Below are 20,851 nucleotides of genomic sequence, written 5' to 3' on the forward strand. Positions count from 1 at the left end.
CTTTGTTCAGCTAGAGCTGTTGGAAATGTGTTAAATAAATGAAATAAGAACTAAAAACAGTCAAATTGAGAACGAGTACCAACCATCTTGAATGCAGAAGCCAGGAATGGTCCCTGTTGCCCTGACTTTCTCATTAGTAATTCTGACTTTCGGGGGTGTTCCAGTTATAACAATCAACCACAGGCAAAGAGGTTTAACATTCCTTGAATAAAATGTTGTCAGTTTCTTATTTCGTAAATGCACTTCTAATTTCTAAACCATTTCCTTCCCACCAACTAAAACCTCACACACTACAAGAAATAAACCAGGCTGATGTCGAAGCTTAATGAATGAACAGTGATGGGAAAGAACACACTTTGACGACAGGATGTCCTCCAGCAGCTGCCTTGATTGATCCTCTGCTGCCCTCTGTCTCATAATGCGCTCTGTGGTAGGACCTTGGCTGGACCTCCAGCTTTAATTCAATATGATCATACTGGTTGGGCAGAGGCCAATCCAAGGGAGGTGACGATAAAGCCCTGGAGACAAAGACACATAGAAAAATCTGATTTTCCCAAACATCAAATTTTGTCATTAAAAAAAAGTTGCCAAAATAGTGTGACCACTGATGCCTAATAAACTATTGGTCATACAGCTTTCTCCAAAATCCTTTGCCCGATTGAAGAATGTACTTTTTCAACCAAGATACTAGTAATGACACTATTACTCTAACTACCTAATATGAAGGACAATGGTGTATTTGTTCTTCAAGTAGCACTCTTAACATGCAAATATTACCAATGAGTGGCCCAGTTACATTCAACCTTATTATTTTCTCCTAGTGACATCTTTCATTTGCTATCAAGAACACGATCATTTTAATAGCAAAATGGCTAAATGGTTTTCTCTCAACCGCTTTGGAAATAGTAAAGAGGAAAAGAGAAATCAGACTGTAAATTGTAAAAGCTAACCTGAACAATGGCACGTTTTCAGGTTTGGGTTTTTTCCAGCTATAGTGGTAAGGCACTTGAAGGAAGAGCTTGGCAAGGTCTTTTTCCTGTCCATCCTCCCCAAGAGAATCCTGGTCAGTCTCCTGACCAGGCTCTCCCTGACAGATCAAAAACCCAAGTTGGGTACTGGATGTCTTCCTGGTTTTGGAAGGAACATCAAGCTCCTGGCATCCAGAAATGAGGAGGGATCCAAGGGCAGCGGAAGGGTTACCCACCCATGTGTCATCAGTCACGCTGCCCCGTGGAGAGGTGCCTGGAGTGGGGCTGGCTGAGTGATGAGGTGAGGGTGAGCAAGCATGGGGCTCAGCACTGGAATAGCGTCTCTTCCCACAAGGGGATGTTGGTCTGGATGATTGCCTATGAGAGGAAGTTCATTATTCACCCAATGTTGTCACATTATTTCAGTTATAAAATATGATCAACTGTTTAACTGTTTTCATACTGTTTCTGTGATGGTGTTTTCGTTAAAAAAGAACCATAAATGTTTGACATAACAATTTTAAACAGGAGGACAGTTTTTTTTTTTTTCTAGAAAGGGGCTCCACAAAGCCATTTCTTTGGTCTTTGGGATTCTAGCAAAACACAACGAGAAAACTTGAAACAGTGTTTCAAAGGTGGAACAAACCAGTTATCAGTTTTAGGAGGCAATTGTTCTTCCACATTAGGCCAGAATGTTTTGGATAGTTTCTTTAGCTTAATGGATCAAATCATCATTTAAAAACTTCATCAAAAACTGTATTTAGACAAATACCTTTATCTATACCTAATGCAGAACACTATAGATGATTAAATAAATGACCCATTTAGTATAGTGGTTTTAACAGATCAAACTGTATACCTGGTCATTAAAAGTGAATCTACATAGTGAAAATCAAGAGGAACTGAGATGGAAAATATTCACACCGCTTTACAAAGTTGTTCTCAAGTGTGGCTGAAAACAAAAAAACAACACTATGTGTTCAATAAATTGGTGAAGCTAAATGACCTGGAGGTGGGCCGGTGGCTCAGCCAGTTCTCCTCTGTGACACTGGTGCGTGGGGTGTGATAAGGTGACTGCCGGGGTGACTGATAGGGGGACAAAACTGGATTGAAAGCTGCCGGATGCTGGTACTTCTGCTGCCACAGCTCCACCCCAAACACCCCACCCCCGCATCCGGGTGACCCCAGAGCAAGGAGGGCAGGGTCTTGTAGCTCTTCCTCCACATCACCATAACCATGGGAGAATGACTCACAAGAAGACAGGTCAGACATCCAGCTCCTAGAGGACAGACTGCTACAGGGACTTAGGCTGAGTGCAGTTTCACGATAGCAGGCATCCAGAGGCAGGTAGAGTTGATCTCTGGTCCACGATGTCTCAGGGTAACCCCCCTCCGCACCACACACTGGCAAAACCTCCTCGTTGTCAGGCTCGACCTGACTGTTATGAGCAATGGAGGTGATTTCAATGCTGGGGCAGTCAAAGGCCCTGAAGCTCCCATGGGGGCCTCTATAGGGTCCCTGAGATAGGTAGTCTGCATGTTCATAGTCAACTGTGCCAGGTAAACATGGAGTGTGGCTCTGCAGCTCCTGACTAAAGAGCTGTTCGGCAAGAGCACGTGTGGTGGGGGGAGTTGTCTTCACATCCAGATCTAAAGGTGCGATATGGAAGAACAAAGAAAATCAAATGTAATATCATTTTGCTTGGAAAATGAAGTTTGTTTTTTCTTCTCGAAAGGGAGAAAGAGTATATTTAATTATATAAATATATTTAATTATATATATATATATATATATACATTTATATATATATATATATATATATACATATATATTTAATTTGATATATATATATATATATATACATATATATTTAATTTGATATATATATATATACATATATATTTAATTTTTTATATATATATATATATATATATATATATATATATACACACACAGTTGCCTTAAAAAATAGAATTTCTGATCAACAACTCAATGATTCTTCCCCAATCTTTTTTACACAATTGCAAATTTCAGAAATTTACCTCTAACCTTGTATGTATTTCTAAAATAACAGTTGCTTTTCCTCCAGGGGATGGAGGTGACGGCCTCCAACAGATGGGTGCCTCAAAGCAGTTAGAAAATGAGGAAGTAAAACTAGCCAATAGACAGGCTGGGTGTTGCATTATGGAAGCAAATGTGTCCCAATATTCAAATTAAAATGTATTAATAAAATGCTTTTTCATTTTCAAAATGAAGATGCATTTTTTGATTCATAAATAAAATAAAAAATAAATCATTCAAACTACATTTTCATTTTCTTCTACAGGACTGCTCAATTTGTAAATTAAAATGATAAATAAAATAACGTTTAACATTTCATTTTCAAAAGAAGTCCCAGCAAAAAGTGACCAAAAATTATTTTGAAATGTCATATTTGAAAATAAAAATGTATTAACAGAAAGTCATGGTTGCATTTTTTGACTTATAAATGAAATTCCTAATAGATCTTTTAAACTGCGTTTTCATTTTCTTCTTCAAGACTGCTCATCATGTGACACAACTAAAGAGCAAACTAAGAGGAAAATGCTTTTTCGATTTCATGCCCGCCCTCACAAAAAGTGTTCCATAAATCAATTTGACACAATTCACAATTTCACAATTCCATGCGGTGTAGGAGAGTGACATCACTGGCAACTCTTCTTCTCCTGCCCCAGACCGCACCATTACGCATCTTGTACCTTAGGTGGCGGAGACGAGAAGGAAAGCCCAATCATTTTTTTCCATGATTGGGCTTACCTGCACAAAACATGGCGCTCCCTCATACCATCGCACAATCCTTTTGTTTGCGGCTCATTTTGAGAGAAGCATATGTCTGCAGACTCGAAGACTGCAATTTCTGACCTGCATCTGACCTACATCTCTCATCGCTCACGGATGAAACAATGAATTAAGTTTTTTCATGACCATATGGTCATGCAAAAAGTAATGTGGTTCTATTTTGCACCTTTGAAATAAAAATTTCAATCCTAATTCAGATGATTCAGCTTTTGTTGTAACTTTCAACTACACATTCAAATCACATTCAAACATACTTTATTAATCCTAAAGAGAAATTAATGTAGCTCAAATTGCTTATTCTTCAGAAGTGTTCTTTGAAGGGAACCTAACGATTCGGTTCCCTTCAAAAAGCCATGGGTCCCATTACTTGTTTGCATGTTTTGCACATGTAGGGTGGGATCTCTTGGGATAATGTGGCTCCTTCTCGCAGTCGAAACACATGTATGTTAGGCTTAACTTAAATTTTGAAGTATAGCGTTTTCAACTTATTTTATTTTTGCTAGACTGTCATGCTTTCTTCGCAAATGTTTTCATCTCAAGAGGTTAAAATGAAAAAAAGTCAGTAAAAGAAACCATATTGATGACAATACATTTTGACAGTGATATGAATGTGTTGTGTTTTGTAAACTTTCTGTTGTTTAAAATTAGCATGCAGAGTGATCACCTGTACATCAACAATACAAGAGCCTGAAAAAAACACTAGCTATTGCATATTTTTATGGAGAAACCTTTAATACACAAGCGCGCTCAAACTCAGACCCACAGGTGTTTAGATTCAGGAGTTAACAGATACACAAATGTTTTATATTGAGCCGCATTTACCACTAATTACACCTTGCATTCATAAGCACTGTGCACTTTTTGGTAAAAAAGCTGTTATGTATGTTTCTGCAGGTGTAGAACCAAGCAGGATGTTATCTTATATTCTCTTCAAAAAAAAAAACGATACGCAGTTATTATAACGGATTTGGCATACATATGCCCATGCAGCAGAAGTGTATGTCTCCATTCATTAATTTTTCCACTGAACTGCCGATGGCTGAAGCCATGGTGGCTGAAGCCCCGCCTCCAGCCATGAGTGTAGAGCGCTGTGCGGCTATTAATGTTACTGTGTTACATTGTCACACATTGTGCCTCTAAACAGCTGATTTTATGTGAGATCAGTTGATTCAGGATGTTATTAAACACAGCGCTCTGCCTGCCTGTAATTCAGAAAGCCGATTTGTCCTTTTTCTTTTCTGTCAGCCTTCAGGCATGGTTTATGATCTGTAACTGGTAAAATTACATGTATGACCTGCTCCGGCCACTGTGGTCCTTAAAATTATTGTAGTTGCAGTTAAGTTTTATTAACTTTTTCCTGCACTGTTTCAACAAAGACCATCTCATTCCTCCTCCTTCCACGGCCAATCAGTAAACAGCAGTCTGTTCACATCACATGTAGTCCCAACTCAGCCCCGGTCGTACTTGCTCAGGAGCAGGGACCAAAAAAGTAGGTACCGGTACGGAAAAAACAATAGTTGGGGGCACGGGCAATGCAGCTCGTCTCCCTATGAGTGTGTTTTTACTGGAAGTGGTGAAAAGAAAACTACCACAAGTAATGTTTACTGTGCAGAAGTAAACGGAATTATACGTATTGCTAGACATGTGCCTTAAGTCATTTGGTGCACTGGCGCTGAGCTTGGGATTGAATTATTTGCGTAAAACTGCGTTAATTTAATACAACAGGTATTTCTTGTGTTACTCTGTATGCTGGCTTCCATTACATGGATCAGTGATGAACTCACTGAAGTAAAAATATAATGTAAAAAAATAAAACTCATTATCAAGCACAGCCAACAACAACAGCCTAACACCTGTTAAACCTCTGTCACCTATGTAAGACAGAAACAAGTAGACCACTTTCTTTCAAAATAACCCTATCAAGTGTTCTCGTTACCCAAAATAATTTACTATTAAGTATGTAGAGCATCATGATTTTGGTGCCCCAAATTATGATACTTGGCGCCGCAGAGAGTGGCAGCCTGTTAACGGCAGCTCCTCACATTTCTGAGCTTTTTTCTTATTTTACTATTTTTTATTTAGAATAGAATTTAAAATTCTCCTCCTCACATATAAAGCCCTTAATGATCTAGCTCCATCATACATCAGAGATCTGATTGTTCCATATGTTCCTAACAGAGCACTTCGTTCTCAGACTGCAGGTTTACTGGTGGTTCCTAGAGTCTCTAGAAGTAGAATGGGAGGCAGATCCTTTAGTTATCAGGCTCCTCTCCTGTGGAACCAGCTCCCAGCTTTAGTCCGTGAGGCAGACACCCTGTCTACTTTTAAGGCTAGGCTTAAAACTTTGGTTTTTGATAAAGCTTATTGTTAGAGTGGCTTAGTTTACCAGGGAGGGAGCCGTCCTCCCTCCCTGTTGGTTGGAGTAAGGGGGAGTCAGGTTTAGCCTAAACCGGCTCATTTATGGTTGAGGTGCAAACACACCCTCCATTTCTGCTACCTATATGACCCCTTCTCTTTTCCGATGATTGTGATCAGTCTGACAGAGAGAGGTATCCCAATCGTTGTGGTTTTTAGTATAACAATGACCATCAGTGGGACCCTTTGTGGGGTGCCTTGAGATGACATTGTTGTAAATAAGCGCCGTTTAACTAAATAATCTGAACTGAAACTATCTGTGTAGTTATGCTGCTATAGGCTTAGGCTGCTGGAGGACATAACGACCACTTTCACCCTCTTCGCTACATTCACACTACTCTCCAATTTTGCATTATTTGCTGTTATTGCAGCTTTTAACCTTGTTCTCTCTTTTCTCTTCCTAGAACCTACATCTGGCCTGACTCTGTGTCTACCTGTGACACATTTCTGGAGAGGGGCATCGTCCGAGCTTCTGCTGGCAACAACTTAATGTTCACCCTCTACCGATGATCCACATAGCCCTGTCTTTTAGTGTTTAACCCTATCTCTCTCCTAGACATGGAAATTGACTGAGCTTTTACTGTGACTAATTATATGTGCTCTCTTTCAGACTCTAACCTTGAAAACTGGCTCAGAGTTAATCTGTTCTTTCTTTCTAGGTAGAACGACTAAAGGAGCTACATCCATTAACATTTACTTTTCCTTCCCATAGAAAGTACTCCTGGATCAGTGCTTCTGTGTTCTTTTTGTGTCTCTGCTCTGTTCTCTCAAACCCCCAGTCGGTCGTGGCAGATGGCCACTCACACTGAGCCTGGTTCTGCTGGAGGTTTCTTCCTGTTAAAAGGGAGTTTTTCCTCTCCACTGTCGCTACATGCATGCTCAGTATGAGGGATTGCTGCAAAGTCAACGCCAGTGACTGTCCACTGTCTCTACATGCTCATCCGGGAGGAGGGAATGCTGCAAGTCACTGACTGGATGCAATCTGCTGGGTTTCCTTAGATAGAAAAACTTTTTATCCAGTCAGTCAGTCAGTCATTTTCTACCGCTTATTCCATAGTGGGTCGCGGGGGAGCTGGTGCCTATCTCCAGCAGTCTATGGGCGAGAGGCGGGGTACACCCTGGACAGGTCGCCAGTCCATCGCAGGGCAACACACAAACAACCACGCACACACTCATTCACACACCTAAGGGAAATTTAGAGTCACCAATTAACTTAACAGGCATGTCTTTGGACTGTGGGAGGAAGCCGGAGTACCCGGTGAGAACCCACGCATGCACAGGGAGAACATGCAAACTCCATGCAGAAAGACCCCAGGCTGGGAATTGAACCCAGGACCTTCTTGCTGCAACAGTGCTACCAACTGCGCCACTGTGCACTTTTTATCCAATTTGAATAAAAAGCTAACTCCGACTGCACTGTTCAGTTGTTAGGATTAATTGGAATGTATGTACCTGACTGTTGTGAAGTGCCTTGAGACAACATGTGTTGTGAATTGGCGCTATATAAATAAAACTGAATTGAATTGAATTATTTCTTTTTTTCTTCTCTTGATATTGCTTGGAAGGTAAATCTGATACCGATATGCACCATCGTGCTAGCACGTATTAGTTCCTGCAAATTGTTTTTGTGGTTTTTACTGTTTTTTTGCTTGCGTTTGGAGATATGGTGCATGGCTCCTGACCTACACTCGAGACGAGTGCGCCCTACCGCTGTGCATCTGGCTGATAGACCCAACATCCCCAGCGGACTAAGAAAGTGGGGAGGGACCGTCGTCGCCTGAGAAGGAGACGGTACAGACCATCGCCCCTTCTATCACTATGGGAAATGTTAGATCCCTCCCCAAAAAGATGGATGAGTTAGCTGCGCTGATCCGTTACTGGACTGAATTCCGACATTATGGACATTATGGTCCTGACAGAGACCTGGTTAACATCACTCATCCTGGATATGAATGTAGCACTGCTTGGATTCCTGTTGCTGCGGGCGGACAGGACAAGTGAGAGTGGTAAAAGGAAGGGTTGGGGACTGGCGGTGTTTGTGAATGACAGATGGTGTAACCCAGGGCACATCACTATGAAAGAGCGACTCTGCAGTAGAGACATAGAACTGTTAGCCATTAGTATGTGATCATACTACCTTCCCAGGGAATTCTCACACGTTATTGTGATAACGGCATACATCCCCCCTCAGCCAACGCGGATGCAGCCTGTGACACTTTCCATTCTGTAGTCAGTAGACTGCAGACATGAAGCTCGCAAACACTGTTTTTAATATCGGATGACTTTAATCATGCATCACTGGATTCAATATTACCCACCTTCACCCAGTATGTGACATGCAACACTAGAGGAAATAAGGCACTGGACATACTGTATGCTAATGCAAAAAATGCTTACAGTTTGTAATTCCTCCCTCCTCTGGGGAGATCTGATCACAACCTGGTACACCTTGTCCCTGTGTGTGAGCCTTTGGTGCACAGTGCAGAGATGATGAGATGAGAGCGAGGAGGCTCTAAAAGATTGTTTTGGGTCTACAGTGTGGGAGGTGTTTTGTGACGACCGTGGGGAATATATCAACAGCGTTGTGATTTGCATTGCGGACTATATTCATTTCTGTGTGGATAACATCATACCAACCGAAACCATACGGTGTTTCCCTAACAATAATCCATAGATTAGCACACAAATCAAGGCCGTGCTCAAACAAAAAAAGAGGACATTCAAATTGGGAGACAAGGAGGAGCTGAAAAGGGTGCGGATAGTGCTAAAGAGGCTGATCATGGATGGGAAGTACAGCTACAGGCAGAGGATGGAGAACCAACTTCAGCAGAACAACATCACCGGAGTCTAGAGAGTCCTTAGAACCATCTCAGGCCACAAAGAACATAACTCTTTGCCGGTGGGAAATGTGAAGTGGGCAAATGAACTAAATAAATTTTTTTATAGGCTTGACACAGCTAACCATATTTTTACAGCTATACTGCCTTCCCTACAGTCTCTAACACTGTTAGTCACCCCGACCTTCACCTCTGTTCCACCTCAGACATTTGTCTTTTAGTGATTAATCCGTTCTCTCTCCTATACATGGCGATTGACTGAGCTTTTACTGTAACTAATTATATGTGCTCTCTTTCAGATTCTAACCTTGAAAGCTGGCTCAGAGTTAATCTGTTCTTTCTTTCTAGATGAAATGACAAAAGGAGCTACATCCATTAACATTTACTTTTCGTTCCCATAGAAAGTACTCCTGGATCAGTGCTTCTGTATTCTCTTTGTGTCTCTGCTCTGTTCTCTCAATCCCCCAGTCAGTCGTGGCAGATGGCCGCTCACACTGAGCCTGGTTCTGCTGGAGGTTTCTTCCTGTTAAAAGGGAGTTTTTCCTCTCCACTGTCGCTACATGCATGCTCAGTATGAGGGATTGCTGCAAAGTCAACGCCAGTGATTGTCCACTGTCTCTACATGCTCATACGGGAGGAGTGAATGCTGCAAGTCACTGACTGGATGCAATCTGCTGGGTTTCCTTAGACAGAAAAACTTTTAATCCAATTTGAATCAATAACTGAATCTGACTGCACTGTTCAATGGTTAGGTCTAACTGGAATGTATGTACCTGACATTTGTGAAGTGCCTTGAGACAACATGTGTTGTGAATTGGCGCTATATAAATAAAACTGAATTGAATTGAACACCTCATTGCTCCTCTAGGTTGTCTATCTCAGCCATCCAAGTACAGATGGAACTGAAGAGGATGAAAACCAGGAAAGCGGCAGGTCCAGATGGAATCAGCTCAAAGGTCGTCAGGATTTGCGCAGATCAATTGTGTGGGGTGATGGTGCACATTTTTAACCTGAGCCTAAAGCTGGGGAGGGTACCGCAGCTCTGGAAAACCCCTTGTGTGGTACCTGTGCCAATGACTCCACATCCAAAGGACTTCAACAGCTACAGGCCAGTGGCTCTGAGATCCCACCTGATGAAGACCCTTGAACGACTGGTCCTTGTGCAGCTACGCCACCTAGTGAGTGCATCACTGGATCCACTTCCGTTTGCCAACCAGCCTGGCATTGGGGCATCATCCACCTCTTACATCGTTCCCTCTCTCACCTGGGTACTATCGGTAGCACTGTGAGAATAATGTTTTTTGACTTCTCCAGTGACTTCAATACCATCCAACCCATAATTCTGAGAGACAAACTGGAGAATATAGGACTGGATCATCACCTCGCCTCATGGATCCTGGACTACCTCACGAAGCGACCACAGTATGTGAGAACTCAGAGCAGGTCAGTCTGCAGTATGGGGGCACCACAGGGAACGGTTCTGGTGCCGTTCCTTTTCACTATCTACACTGCAGACTTTTCCTACAATTCCACCAACAGTTTTCTACAAAAGTTCTCTGACGACTCTGCAATTGTTGGGCTCATCGCTGATGGGGATTACCAGGAGTATAGAGAACTGACTAAGGACTTTGTGGACTGGTGCAAGCACAACTACCTCCAGATAAATATTGGAAAAACCAAAGAGATGGTGGTAGACTTCCACAGGCACAAACATCCTCCACTGAAACCACTGAACAGCGAAGGTATGGACATTGAGGTCACGGAGAGCCTCGGGGTTCATCTGAATAACAAACTGGACTGGTCTCACAACATAAAGGCCCTTATATGACTCTGTTGTGGCATTAACCATCTTTTATGGTGTGGTCTGCTGGGGGAGCAGCATCTCTGCTGGAGTCAGAAAGAGACTGAACTGGCGGATCTGGATGCCCTCTGGACCCAGTGGAGGTGGTGTGTGAAAGGAGAATGGCGGCTAAGCTGTCATCCCTGTTGGACAACATCACCCACCCCATGCAGGAGACACAGACAGCATTAAGCATCTCCTTCAGTGGGAGGCGGCTGCATCCACAATGTGGGAAGATCTTCAGAAGGTCTTTCCTTCCAACTGCTGTTAGACTCTACAACAAAGACCTCGCAGCTGACCACTTACACAGGTAGAATAACAAACACATTCCATAGATTTGGCAGCTTTTTAATGTATGAGTTTATGTGCATGTATGTATGTATGTGCAAATGTGTGTGTATGTACATGTTCAGTCATTTCAGTAAAAAAAAACAGTATTTTATATACACATTGTATTTTGTATAGATGTTAATATTTTCATATTTATATTACTGGTTTAGCTGTGGTGTTTTTTCTCTACACTGTTTTTATTTATTATTCTGTTCTTTCATTTCTGTTACTCTTGTTCTGCTATACTTTCTGCTGTGACAGCTTAAATTTCCCACTTGTGGGACTAATAAAGGACTATCAATCAATCAATCAATCAATCAATAATTACTGAAGTCAACCGGTTGGAGACATACTGTTTTGATTACCTGTTTTTATGAACACATTCACACATCTTTTTTATTTTAGTACTGGCATGTAGTAAATTTTAATTTGTAAATTCAAGTCTTTCAGTCTTTATTTTTAACATTGTGTGATGTGTAACAGTCTAAGTAAATCTGCAGTAAGCTTGTCTTTGAGTCCAGGTGCTACAAAACAGATGAGTGATTTGTGCACAGAAATAATAATTGTTTTGCCCTGTGTTTAGATTCGCCAGCTGAGGTGAAACACAACATACAGGAAGTGAAAGAAATGGTGAGAATTTGGAATTACTTCTACATCAACTACGCACAGCTTCCTATACACTACATTGTTGTATTTTAACAGTTGAGTAGGTTGACCCATTGCATTTCAGAAAATAAAGAGCACGGATCATAAATCAGTGCAAGAATACAACTCCTAAGTTTTTGTGTTCTATGGTTAATGCTGACTACTGTTTGATAAAAACAGGAGTTTGTGCTTGACTGTCATTGCTCCACCAAAGGCATCTCCAGCCTCAGCTCCCAGTATTTGAGACTTCCTTCATTTTATCAATCAGCTTTGCTTTTTCTTTAATCATGTGCCTTCTTTGTGGCATTTTCGGCTTTAAGGTAAAATGTTTTAGTGACTGTTAATGGGGGTTATGCGCGAACAACTTTCGCGTTTGTCAAAATGGGACGGACCACTTCCCTCTGGTTTGGAGTCCCGTTTTCTCATAACAGAAGAAAGTAGAACCATAGCGAAAACAACAACGATGGCGTTTTATACAGGATGCCTCCAGGAGCTGCCTAAGATTAGTATTTCCGATGTCCATACAATATGCCGAGCGACATCGAAAACTCCTGCCACTAAAATGGATAAAGGCTTCAAGCTGCATGCCTCATCCTACATTACCAACTACGAAGTTATGTTAAGCTAATGTGTACTTTCACTTAGTGTACTTAGGTGTTAGCTTCGTAATATAATACCAAATTCAATTAGATTTATTGATGCCGCTTGACAATTTTGTCATTCCGTGCTTATTACTGACTTACATATCATAACACTTGTTATTTTGTTCAATTCAATTCAGTTTTAATTATATAGTGACAATTCACAACACGTCGTCTCAATGCACTTCACAAAGAGTTTCGAATGTTGCAGGGTTGTTGGGGAGGTCAGACCAAACCAGCGAGCGTTAGAGTTTGGCCATTTTAGAATGGGCCATGTGCAGGGGCACCAATCAAAACAATAAACTGATGAAGTTTGTCCATGTAGAGCCCACTGGTGGCCATTGTTACACTAAAAACTACAAGGATTGGGGGCACCTCTCTCTGTCAGACTAATTATAACCATTGGAAAAGAGAAGGGGTCGCACAGGTAACAGAAGTCTAGTCTAGTTGATACTTTTCTTATCAGTATCAAACAAAGACAGAGTGACAGGTGTCTGTCAACGTCAGGGCAGACTGTCACAGGTCTATGCGCAAAAGTGAGATGCCGCACAGGCTGAAAGTGATGTTAGGGATGGGTTCGGTGCTCGGCTCAGTCCCATTTCTCACCTGTTCCAGTTCAGGGACAGTATTTATCAAGTTTTTCAAAATGTTCTTTTATATGAATCATACAATGGCATGATACAATGGTATGATAAACATATTAAACAGTTAACACTTGAATTTATTCCCAAAAGGTTTTGACACACAGGAAAAGTTTATATCAGACACTTGTACTCAAGTACTAAAGTAATAATACAATGCTCAAAAAAATAAAGGGAACACTCAAATAACACATCCTAGATCTGAATGAATGAAATATTCTCATTGAATACTTTGTTCCTCCTGGACAGTCTGTGGTGCAACGTGACGTTGGTGGATGGAACGAGACATGATGTCCCAGATGTGCTCAATCGGATTCAGGTCTGGGGAACGGGCGGGCCAGTCCATAGCTTCAATGTCTTCATCTTGCAATAACTGCTGACACACTCCAGCCACATGAGGTCTAGCATTGTCCTGCATTAGGAGGAATCCAGGGCCAACCGCACCAGCATATGGTCTCATAAGGGGTCTGAGGATCTCATTTTGGTACCTAATGGCAAGCACATGGAGAGCCATGCGGCCGTCCAAAGAAATGCCACCTCACACCATTACTGACCCACTGCCAAACTGGTCATGCTGAAGGATGTTGCAGGCAGCATATCGCTCTCCACGGTGTCTCCAGACTCTGTTACGTCTGTCACATGTGCTCAGTGTTAACCTGCTTTCATCTGTGAAGAGCACAGGGCGGCAGTGGCAAATTTGCCAATCCTGGTGTTCTCTGGCAAATGCCAAGCGTCCTGCATGGTGTTGGGCTGTGAGCACAACCCCCATTTGTGGACGTTGGGCCCTCATACAATCCTCATGGAGTCGGTTTCTAACCGTTTGTGCAGACACATGCACATTTGTGGCCTGCTAGAGGTCATTTTGCAGGGCTCTGGCAGTGCTCCTCCTGTTCCTCCTTGCACAAAGGCGGTCCTGCTGCTGGGTTGTTGCCCTCCTACGGCCTCCTCTGCGTCTCCTGGTGTACTGGCCTGTCTCCTGGTAGCGCCTCCAGGCTCTGGACACTACACTGATAGACACAGCAAACCTTCTTGCCACAGCTCGCGTTTATGTGCCATCCTGGATGAGCTGCAATAACTGAGCCACTTGTGTGGGTTGTAGAGTCCGTCTCATGCTACCACGATTGTGAAAGCACCACCAACATTCAAAAGCGACCAAAACATCAGCCAGAAAGCATAGGTACTGAGAAGTGGTCTGTGGTCCTCACCCGCAAAACCACTCCATTATTGAGTGTGTCTTGCTAATCGCCAAAGATTTATACCTGTTGTCTGTTCCATTTGCACAACAGCATGTGAAATTGATTGTCAATCAGTGTTGCTTCCTAAGTGGACAGTTTGATTTCACAGAAGTTTGATTTACTTGGCGTTATATTGTGTCGTTTAAGTATTCCATTTATTTTTTGAGCAGTGTATTTCAAATGAGTCATGCCTATGCCAAAGTATTTTTTTTTCATATTTATCTCAAGTATACCTTTTGGGTAACATGTACAATACTAAGAAAGGACAGAGCAATTATATTTTGAGAGCCTTGATAAACAATTCATGCATGCTTGTTTAAAGTTCAGTGTTATTGTTTGTCTATTTGCAAAAGTTCAGATCCCATATTTATGAATGACTGATTTTAAACTTTATATTCTTGTGTGTTATCATCCATCCCCCTTGACACCTGGTCAGTATCAGGCTGTCAGCTTTAGCCTATTCCAGCAGTCACAGTTCATTCAACCGTGGAAAGTTTGGGCCAGTGATGAGTTACTTGTATCAGATACAGATCATCTCAGTCTTTATCTGTCAATATCAAAATAGTATGACAATCTGTATCTGTCAATGTCTGTAAAATGTCTTTCTCTATACTTTTGTGCAGATAGAGCTTCAGGATTCGGACCCTGTTGTCCTCATCTCAAGTCGGTGCTCTTGTGTAGCTGGCACTGCAGTGTGTAACCACACAATTGCCTTGGTTTTTCAAACAGCGCGTTATTCAGAATTGAACCTGAATAATACACAGAACACAGAAATAAATACTTGAGAAGTATTTATTTTTCCTGCCTTTTGTTACTGCTGAGTTTAAAATTAACCTTTTAAAGTCTTTTTTAAGGGGGTAAAACCAGGGCAAGTTAATAAAACTGTCATCACCAGGCCAAGACTCAACCGAGGCACAGAAGGCGGAATCAGGTGAGATACTAAGCTGCTATTCTGTTTAATATTAGTGAACTACTACAAACTTGCTAAGTACAACAGACAGTGTGAATTTTCAGTATGGATAAATACAACCTCCCATGGCAGGCTACTAAAGTAATAAAGAACAATAACAAATAAACAGACATTACTCTAAAACTAATATCCTATGTTACACAAGTTAACTGTACATGGGCGTGGTGGCTGACCCTCTTGATATCTCTTTACCAGAGATTGGTAAATCCTACAAAACCTTGCTGACATACCTCTAGCAGCAAATATGCGAATCAGTAACGAGAAGACCCCGGTTGAAACAGCTTTAGGATTAGCCAAAAAGGGGAGTGTGCTCTCTTACCAGCAGCCCATATTAACCACAAACTCTGTAGAGATTCATCAAGATCATCCTCCTTACCCATCACTACCTCTTAGTGAGCACAGGATGGATCCAACAAAGTGTGTGCATGTGTGCAATGAGGAGGAACACTTCCACCTCCTGCTTATAACTGGGCATCAATGGTGTGACCTTGTGATTTGTGCCCAGGAAGACATGCTAGTACAGTAGATCTAGAGTACAGACCAAAAGTTTGGACACACCTTCTCATTCAAAGAGTTGTCTTTATTTTCATGACTATGAATATTGTAGCTTCACACTGAAGGCATCAAAACTATGAATTAACACATGTGGAATTATATACTGAACAAAAAAGTGTGAAACAACTTAAAATATGTCTTATATTCTAGGTTCTTCAAAGTAGCCACCTTTTGCTTTGATTACTGCTCCGCACACTCTTGGTGTTCTGTTGATGAGCTTCAAGAGGTAGTCACCTGAAATGGTTTTCACTTCACAGGTGTGCCCTGTCAGGTTTAATAAGTGGGATTTCAAGCCTTATAAATGGGTCTTTGCCTTTTACCCTATTCCTATTTTGGTCTGATCCCCGTACAAATTGAAAAACAAAAATGCACCTGAATAAATTTAGTTAACAAAGGAGATTGGTGAAAATCAATCATGGCACTTTAAAGAATTATCACAAGAATTGAGAACAGACAGAGAATACAATCAAACCAGTGTCTTGGTCTGCCCGCTCTGGTCTAGACAGAGTTACTAACCTTTTATAGCTATTTCGCAGCTGAAAATGTAATTCATAACACACAGGAGACAAGGAGATAAAACTGTCCTTGTACATCAGATGTCTAAAGAGTGTCAGCATGATGTGAAGCCCTGGAGAGAAGAAAGGAAGGCTCTGCATTCCCAGGCATCTCTAAGTGTGGCATGCTGACCTGGCAAGAGTATATCTGGTCTGAACTGGACATTTTATGGACAACAAGCTGATTTAGGACAAACATTGGAAAAACAGATGATATCCCATTGATATCCAGAGGTAGCCCAGTTCTGAAAGTGCTGACCAGACTCTCAGTGATACTAAACAAGATGATCTATTTACATTTCTCCACTATCAATTTGCCCCTTTCGATCATAAAAGGAAGTTGATACTGGTGTGATGGACAATTAACAGAGGAAAGATTTATGAGTAAGATTTAAACAGTGTACTTCCAAATAGCCCAGGGACTAAATAACTAAATAACACAAAAAAGATACATTCCTTCTGTCAATCCAACCAGTAAATCAATGGGTGCCTTAGGACAAATGATTAAACAATAAAATGATTCATTGTTGATTACTAATAAAAAGAACATTCAAGTATATATTGATTAAATGTCTCAAGGACAAAGGATTGGAAGGAAAACAAAGAAAAAAACAAAACAAATTCAGAAGCATAATGACAAATGAAAAAAACGTAGAGTCCAAAGGGATATAGTTAAATTTTTTTTTTGTTCAACATCTTTTTATTATTTTAATACAAGAACAAGAACACACACAACCCCCTCCCAACCCACCCCTACTACACCTGATCAATGATTCCAAAATGTATCCATCTTGTACTCATAAGACAGCCAAAGCCAGTTTCAGGTTAGTGCAGAAGTAATACACGTGCATTTGACCATTACACAAATTTATCTGCTGGAATTTTTTCAACATAAGACATAAATGGTTGCCAAATATCAAATAATCCCAAAGAATTTTGTAACAGATCCCCTAACTGTATATCGAATCTTCTCCAAATGAATGTGAGACATGACCTCACTTAACCAGTGTCCATATATCGGAGGCTGTGGATCCTTCCATCTATAAAGAATGAGTCTCCTGGCAAGTAAAAAGCAGAAAGCTAACATAGCCTCCTGATGTTTGCTGAGGGAAACGTCTGCTGGAGCCACAGCAAAAAAGAGAAATGAATGGTGACGGATGCACGGTTCGTCCAAATATTCCTAAGAAAGTGTCAAAAATAGATTGCCAATACCCATGCAGCCCTGGACAAGTCCAGAACATATGCAAAAGTGTTGCTGGAGATTGTTTACATCAATCACAAGTTGGATCCACATCCCGTCCAAACTTGCACACTGTGTCCTTGGACCAATGCAGACGATGTACCACCTTGAATTGGATTAGTGCATGCCTTAAGACATATTGAGGAAGAATGAATATTTTGAACAACCTTTTGTCAAACAGTCTGGTATGGATTCCTCCCGGTCCATCTCCCACCTGTATTTCAAAGAGTCCAAATTGGTGTCATTATATGAACTGAGCAATGTATGAACTCTGGTCATGGAACGTTTTGTGTCGGGCTTCCATTCCAGAATCTTATCCACAGGAGAAGTGGAAGGACATAGAGGAAAACACCCAGAGTTTGACATCACAAAATGTCTCAATTGCAGGTACCTGAAGAAATGTGATTTTTGAATATCAAATTTCTGTACCAGCTGCTCAAAAGAGGCAAACTTATTATCTACATAAAGATCATATAATGACTTTATGCCTTTTAGACCCCAAGCATTGAAAGCTGAATCTATCAAGGAGGGGAGAAACATGTGATTATTTCATACTGGAGCAGCCAGTAATAACTCTGTACTCTTAAAAGTCCTTCTACACTGGTTCCAGACTTTTACTGTGTGGGATACAACTGGGTTAGATGTATAGGAAGCCACTGATTGTTTAAAAGGTAATTGGGAACAGAGTAAAGCAGGGAGAGAACTAGATGATTGAATTCCTTTCCAAAATCACCCAATCTGGAACAGGAGTGTCCTTCTCCAACCAATACAATAAGGTTCTAATATTGGCCGCCAAGTAATAATACGTGAAGTTAGGGAATTGCATGCCTCCGAAATTGCGGGGTAGTTGCAGCATCTTACTGCCAATTTGTGGATGTTTTTTATTCCGAATAAATGTTGATAACTTGCTGTTCAAGTTGGAAAAGAAAGATTTAGTAAGGAACACTGGCACGTTCTGGAATAGATAAAGAAATTTGGGCAGTATTGTCATTTTAATCGAGTTGATTCTACCCCCAAGGAATAGAGGCATGGATGCCCACCTAGCAATGTCCTTCCTAAGATCCATCAATAGAGGGAGATAGTTTGCCTTATAGAGGTCCTTATGGCTACGAATTATCCAAATGCCCAGGTATTTAAATTTATGACAACAAATTTTAAAAGGAACGGGGCCAATGTGCTTCCCCTCCACTGAGGTCACAGGCAACAGCTCACTTTTTTGAAAATTAACCTTATAGCCAGATATCTTCCCAAATATTTGAAGTAAGATAAGCAACTCAGGAATACTAGATGAAGGGTCTGAAATATACAAAAGTGTATCATCAGCATATAAGGAGACTTTGCGTTCAGTACCAAACCGCTTTATACCTTTAATTCCCGGATTGCCCCGCAAAGCCACCGCAAGTGGTTCAATTGCAGTTGCGAATAAAAGTGGCAAGAGTGGACACCCCTGCTTGGTGCCACATGTTAATTCAAAATAGTTGGATAAATTACAGTTAGTGCGAACAGCCACCATTGGCGAGGAATATATCAACTTCACCCATTAAATAAATTTAGGGCCAAAATTGAACACCTCCAAGGTCTTTAAGAGGTATTTCCACTCAACCCGGTCAAACGCTTTCTCTGCATCTAATGAAAGTAAGACCTCATCACAAGTATGACCGGGTGGGGTGGGAGTGTACAGCACGCCCAACAGTCACTTGATATTGAAGAAAGACTGGTGATTTTTAATAAAACCTGTCTGGTCAGGTGAAATGATTGTGGAGACAATCCATTCAACTCGGTTTGCCAATATTTTTGTAAGAATTTTAACATCGGTGTTTAGGAGTGATATCGGGCGATATGAACCGCAGTTTAATGGGTCTTTCTCTTTCTTTAATAGCAGTGAGATTACGGCTTGACGCATAGCCAATGGTAATAATTGTGTGGCCAAAGATTCCTCAAAAACCGATAATAATAAAGGAGAAAGTAGGTCTGAAAATACCTTAAAAAATTCCGTGGGAAAGCCATCTGGCCCTGGAGACCTTCTGTTTTGCATGGTTTTAATTGCAGAGATTATCTCTTCTTGACAAAGATCCTTCTCCAGCTTGTTAGACATGTTGGGACCCACCGAAGGAAGCTCAACATCCCTAAAAAAATCCTCTAGTTCGACTGGGCTAAATGATGACTCAGAGGTATATAAAGACCGGTAAAATTTGCTGAAACAATCATCAATTCCAGCATTGACACAACATTTAACGCCTTGAACGTCATTTATTGCAGCAATGTCCTTGCCACCAGAGCGCTGCCGTAACTGCTGTGCAAGTAGGCGCCCAGCCTTCTCACCATGCTCAAAATAGCCATACCTAGATTTGAAAAAAAATACTCAGCCTGCCGGGTAGATAGAATGTTAAATTCAGTTTGTAGTAATGTACGTTTCTTCAGTAAATCTCGTGAGGCAGATTGGCTGTATTCCCTGTCTAGCCGCAAAATCTCCTCTATTAGCAGTTTTAGCCTCTCCAGACTTTCCTTTTTTTTATTTGCAGAGTAAGAGATGACTTGACCCCTCAAGTAGGCCTCCAGTGACTCCCATACAGTGCCAGAAGGCATCCCTGGTGTTCAATTAACATCAATGAAAAAATTTATTTCTGACGAGAGCATTTTAACAAAGTCTTCATCAGATAAGAGTATAGGATTAAGTCGCCAAGGCCGATAGACCAATTGTGTGACCGGGACATTCAGATTCATTATAAGAGGGCCGTGATCAGAAATTACTATTGCTCTATAATCGCATTTCCTCACTAAAGGCAAAATCCGTTTATCAAGAAGAAAGTAGTAAATCCGTGAGTAAGTCTTATGAACAGGGGAGAAGAACGAGTAAGATCTTGAGATTGGATTACAACAACGCCACACATCTACCACACCAGAAGTTCTAAGAAATGAGTTAATTGACTGGGCAGATTTAGAAAGACTTACTTTACCCACTGTGCTACGATCAGAAGATGATAGAACGTATTTCAAATCTCCTCCAATTATGAGATTATGTGTTGAAATGTTAGGCAATTTTGAAAAAAAGGTATTATAGAACATGTGATTATCCCAGTTTGGTGCATATACTGAGGCTAAAATTACCGGAAGTGCAAATAACTTTCCCACCACAATAACA

The 20,851-nt window shown here is 41.2% G+C and overlaps 1 protein-coding gene across 1 annotated transcript in view; it reads right to left on the reverse strand.

Annotated features, from left to right (window-relative positions):
- The window catches only part of LOC124858913 (nuclear factor of activated T-cells, cytoplasmic 3-like), a 63,175-nt gene that overhangs the window by 30,616 nt on the left and 11,708 nt on the right, over positions 1-20,851 (reverse strand). The window contains exons 2-4 of the mRNA XM_047351253.1: positions 1,975-2,617; positions 951-1,346; positions 356-518 (exon numbers count right to left, since the gene is read on the reverse strand). Of these exons, the coding sequence (XP_047207209.1) occupies positions 356-518; positions 951-1,346; positions 1,975-2,617 (1,202 nt within the window). The remainder of the gene's footprint in view (positions 1-355; positions 519-950; positions 1,347-1,974; positions 2,618-20,851) is intronic.

This window comes from Girardinichthys multiradiatus, chromosome 2, assembly GCF_021462225.1.
Source record: "Girardinichthys multiradiatus isolate DD_20200921_A chromosome 2, DD_fGirMul_XY1, whole genome shotgun sequence".
NCBI classification, from domain to species: Eukaryota; Metazoa; Chordata; class Actinopteri; order Cyprinodontiformes; family Goodeidae; genus Girardinichthys; species Girardinichthys multiradiatus.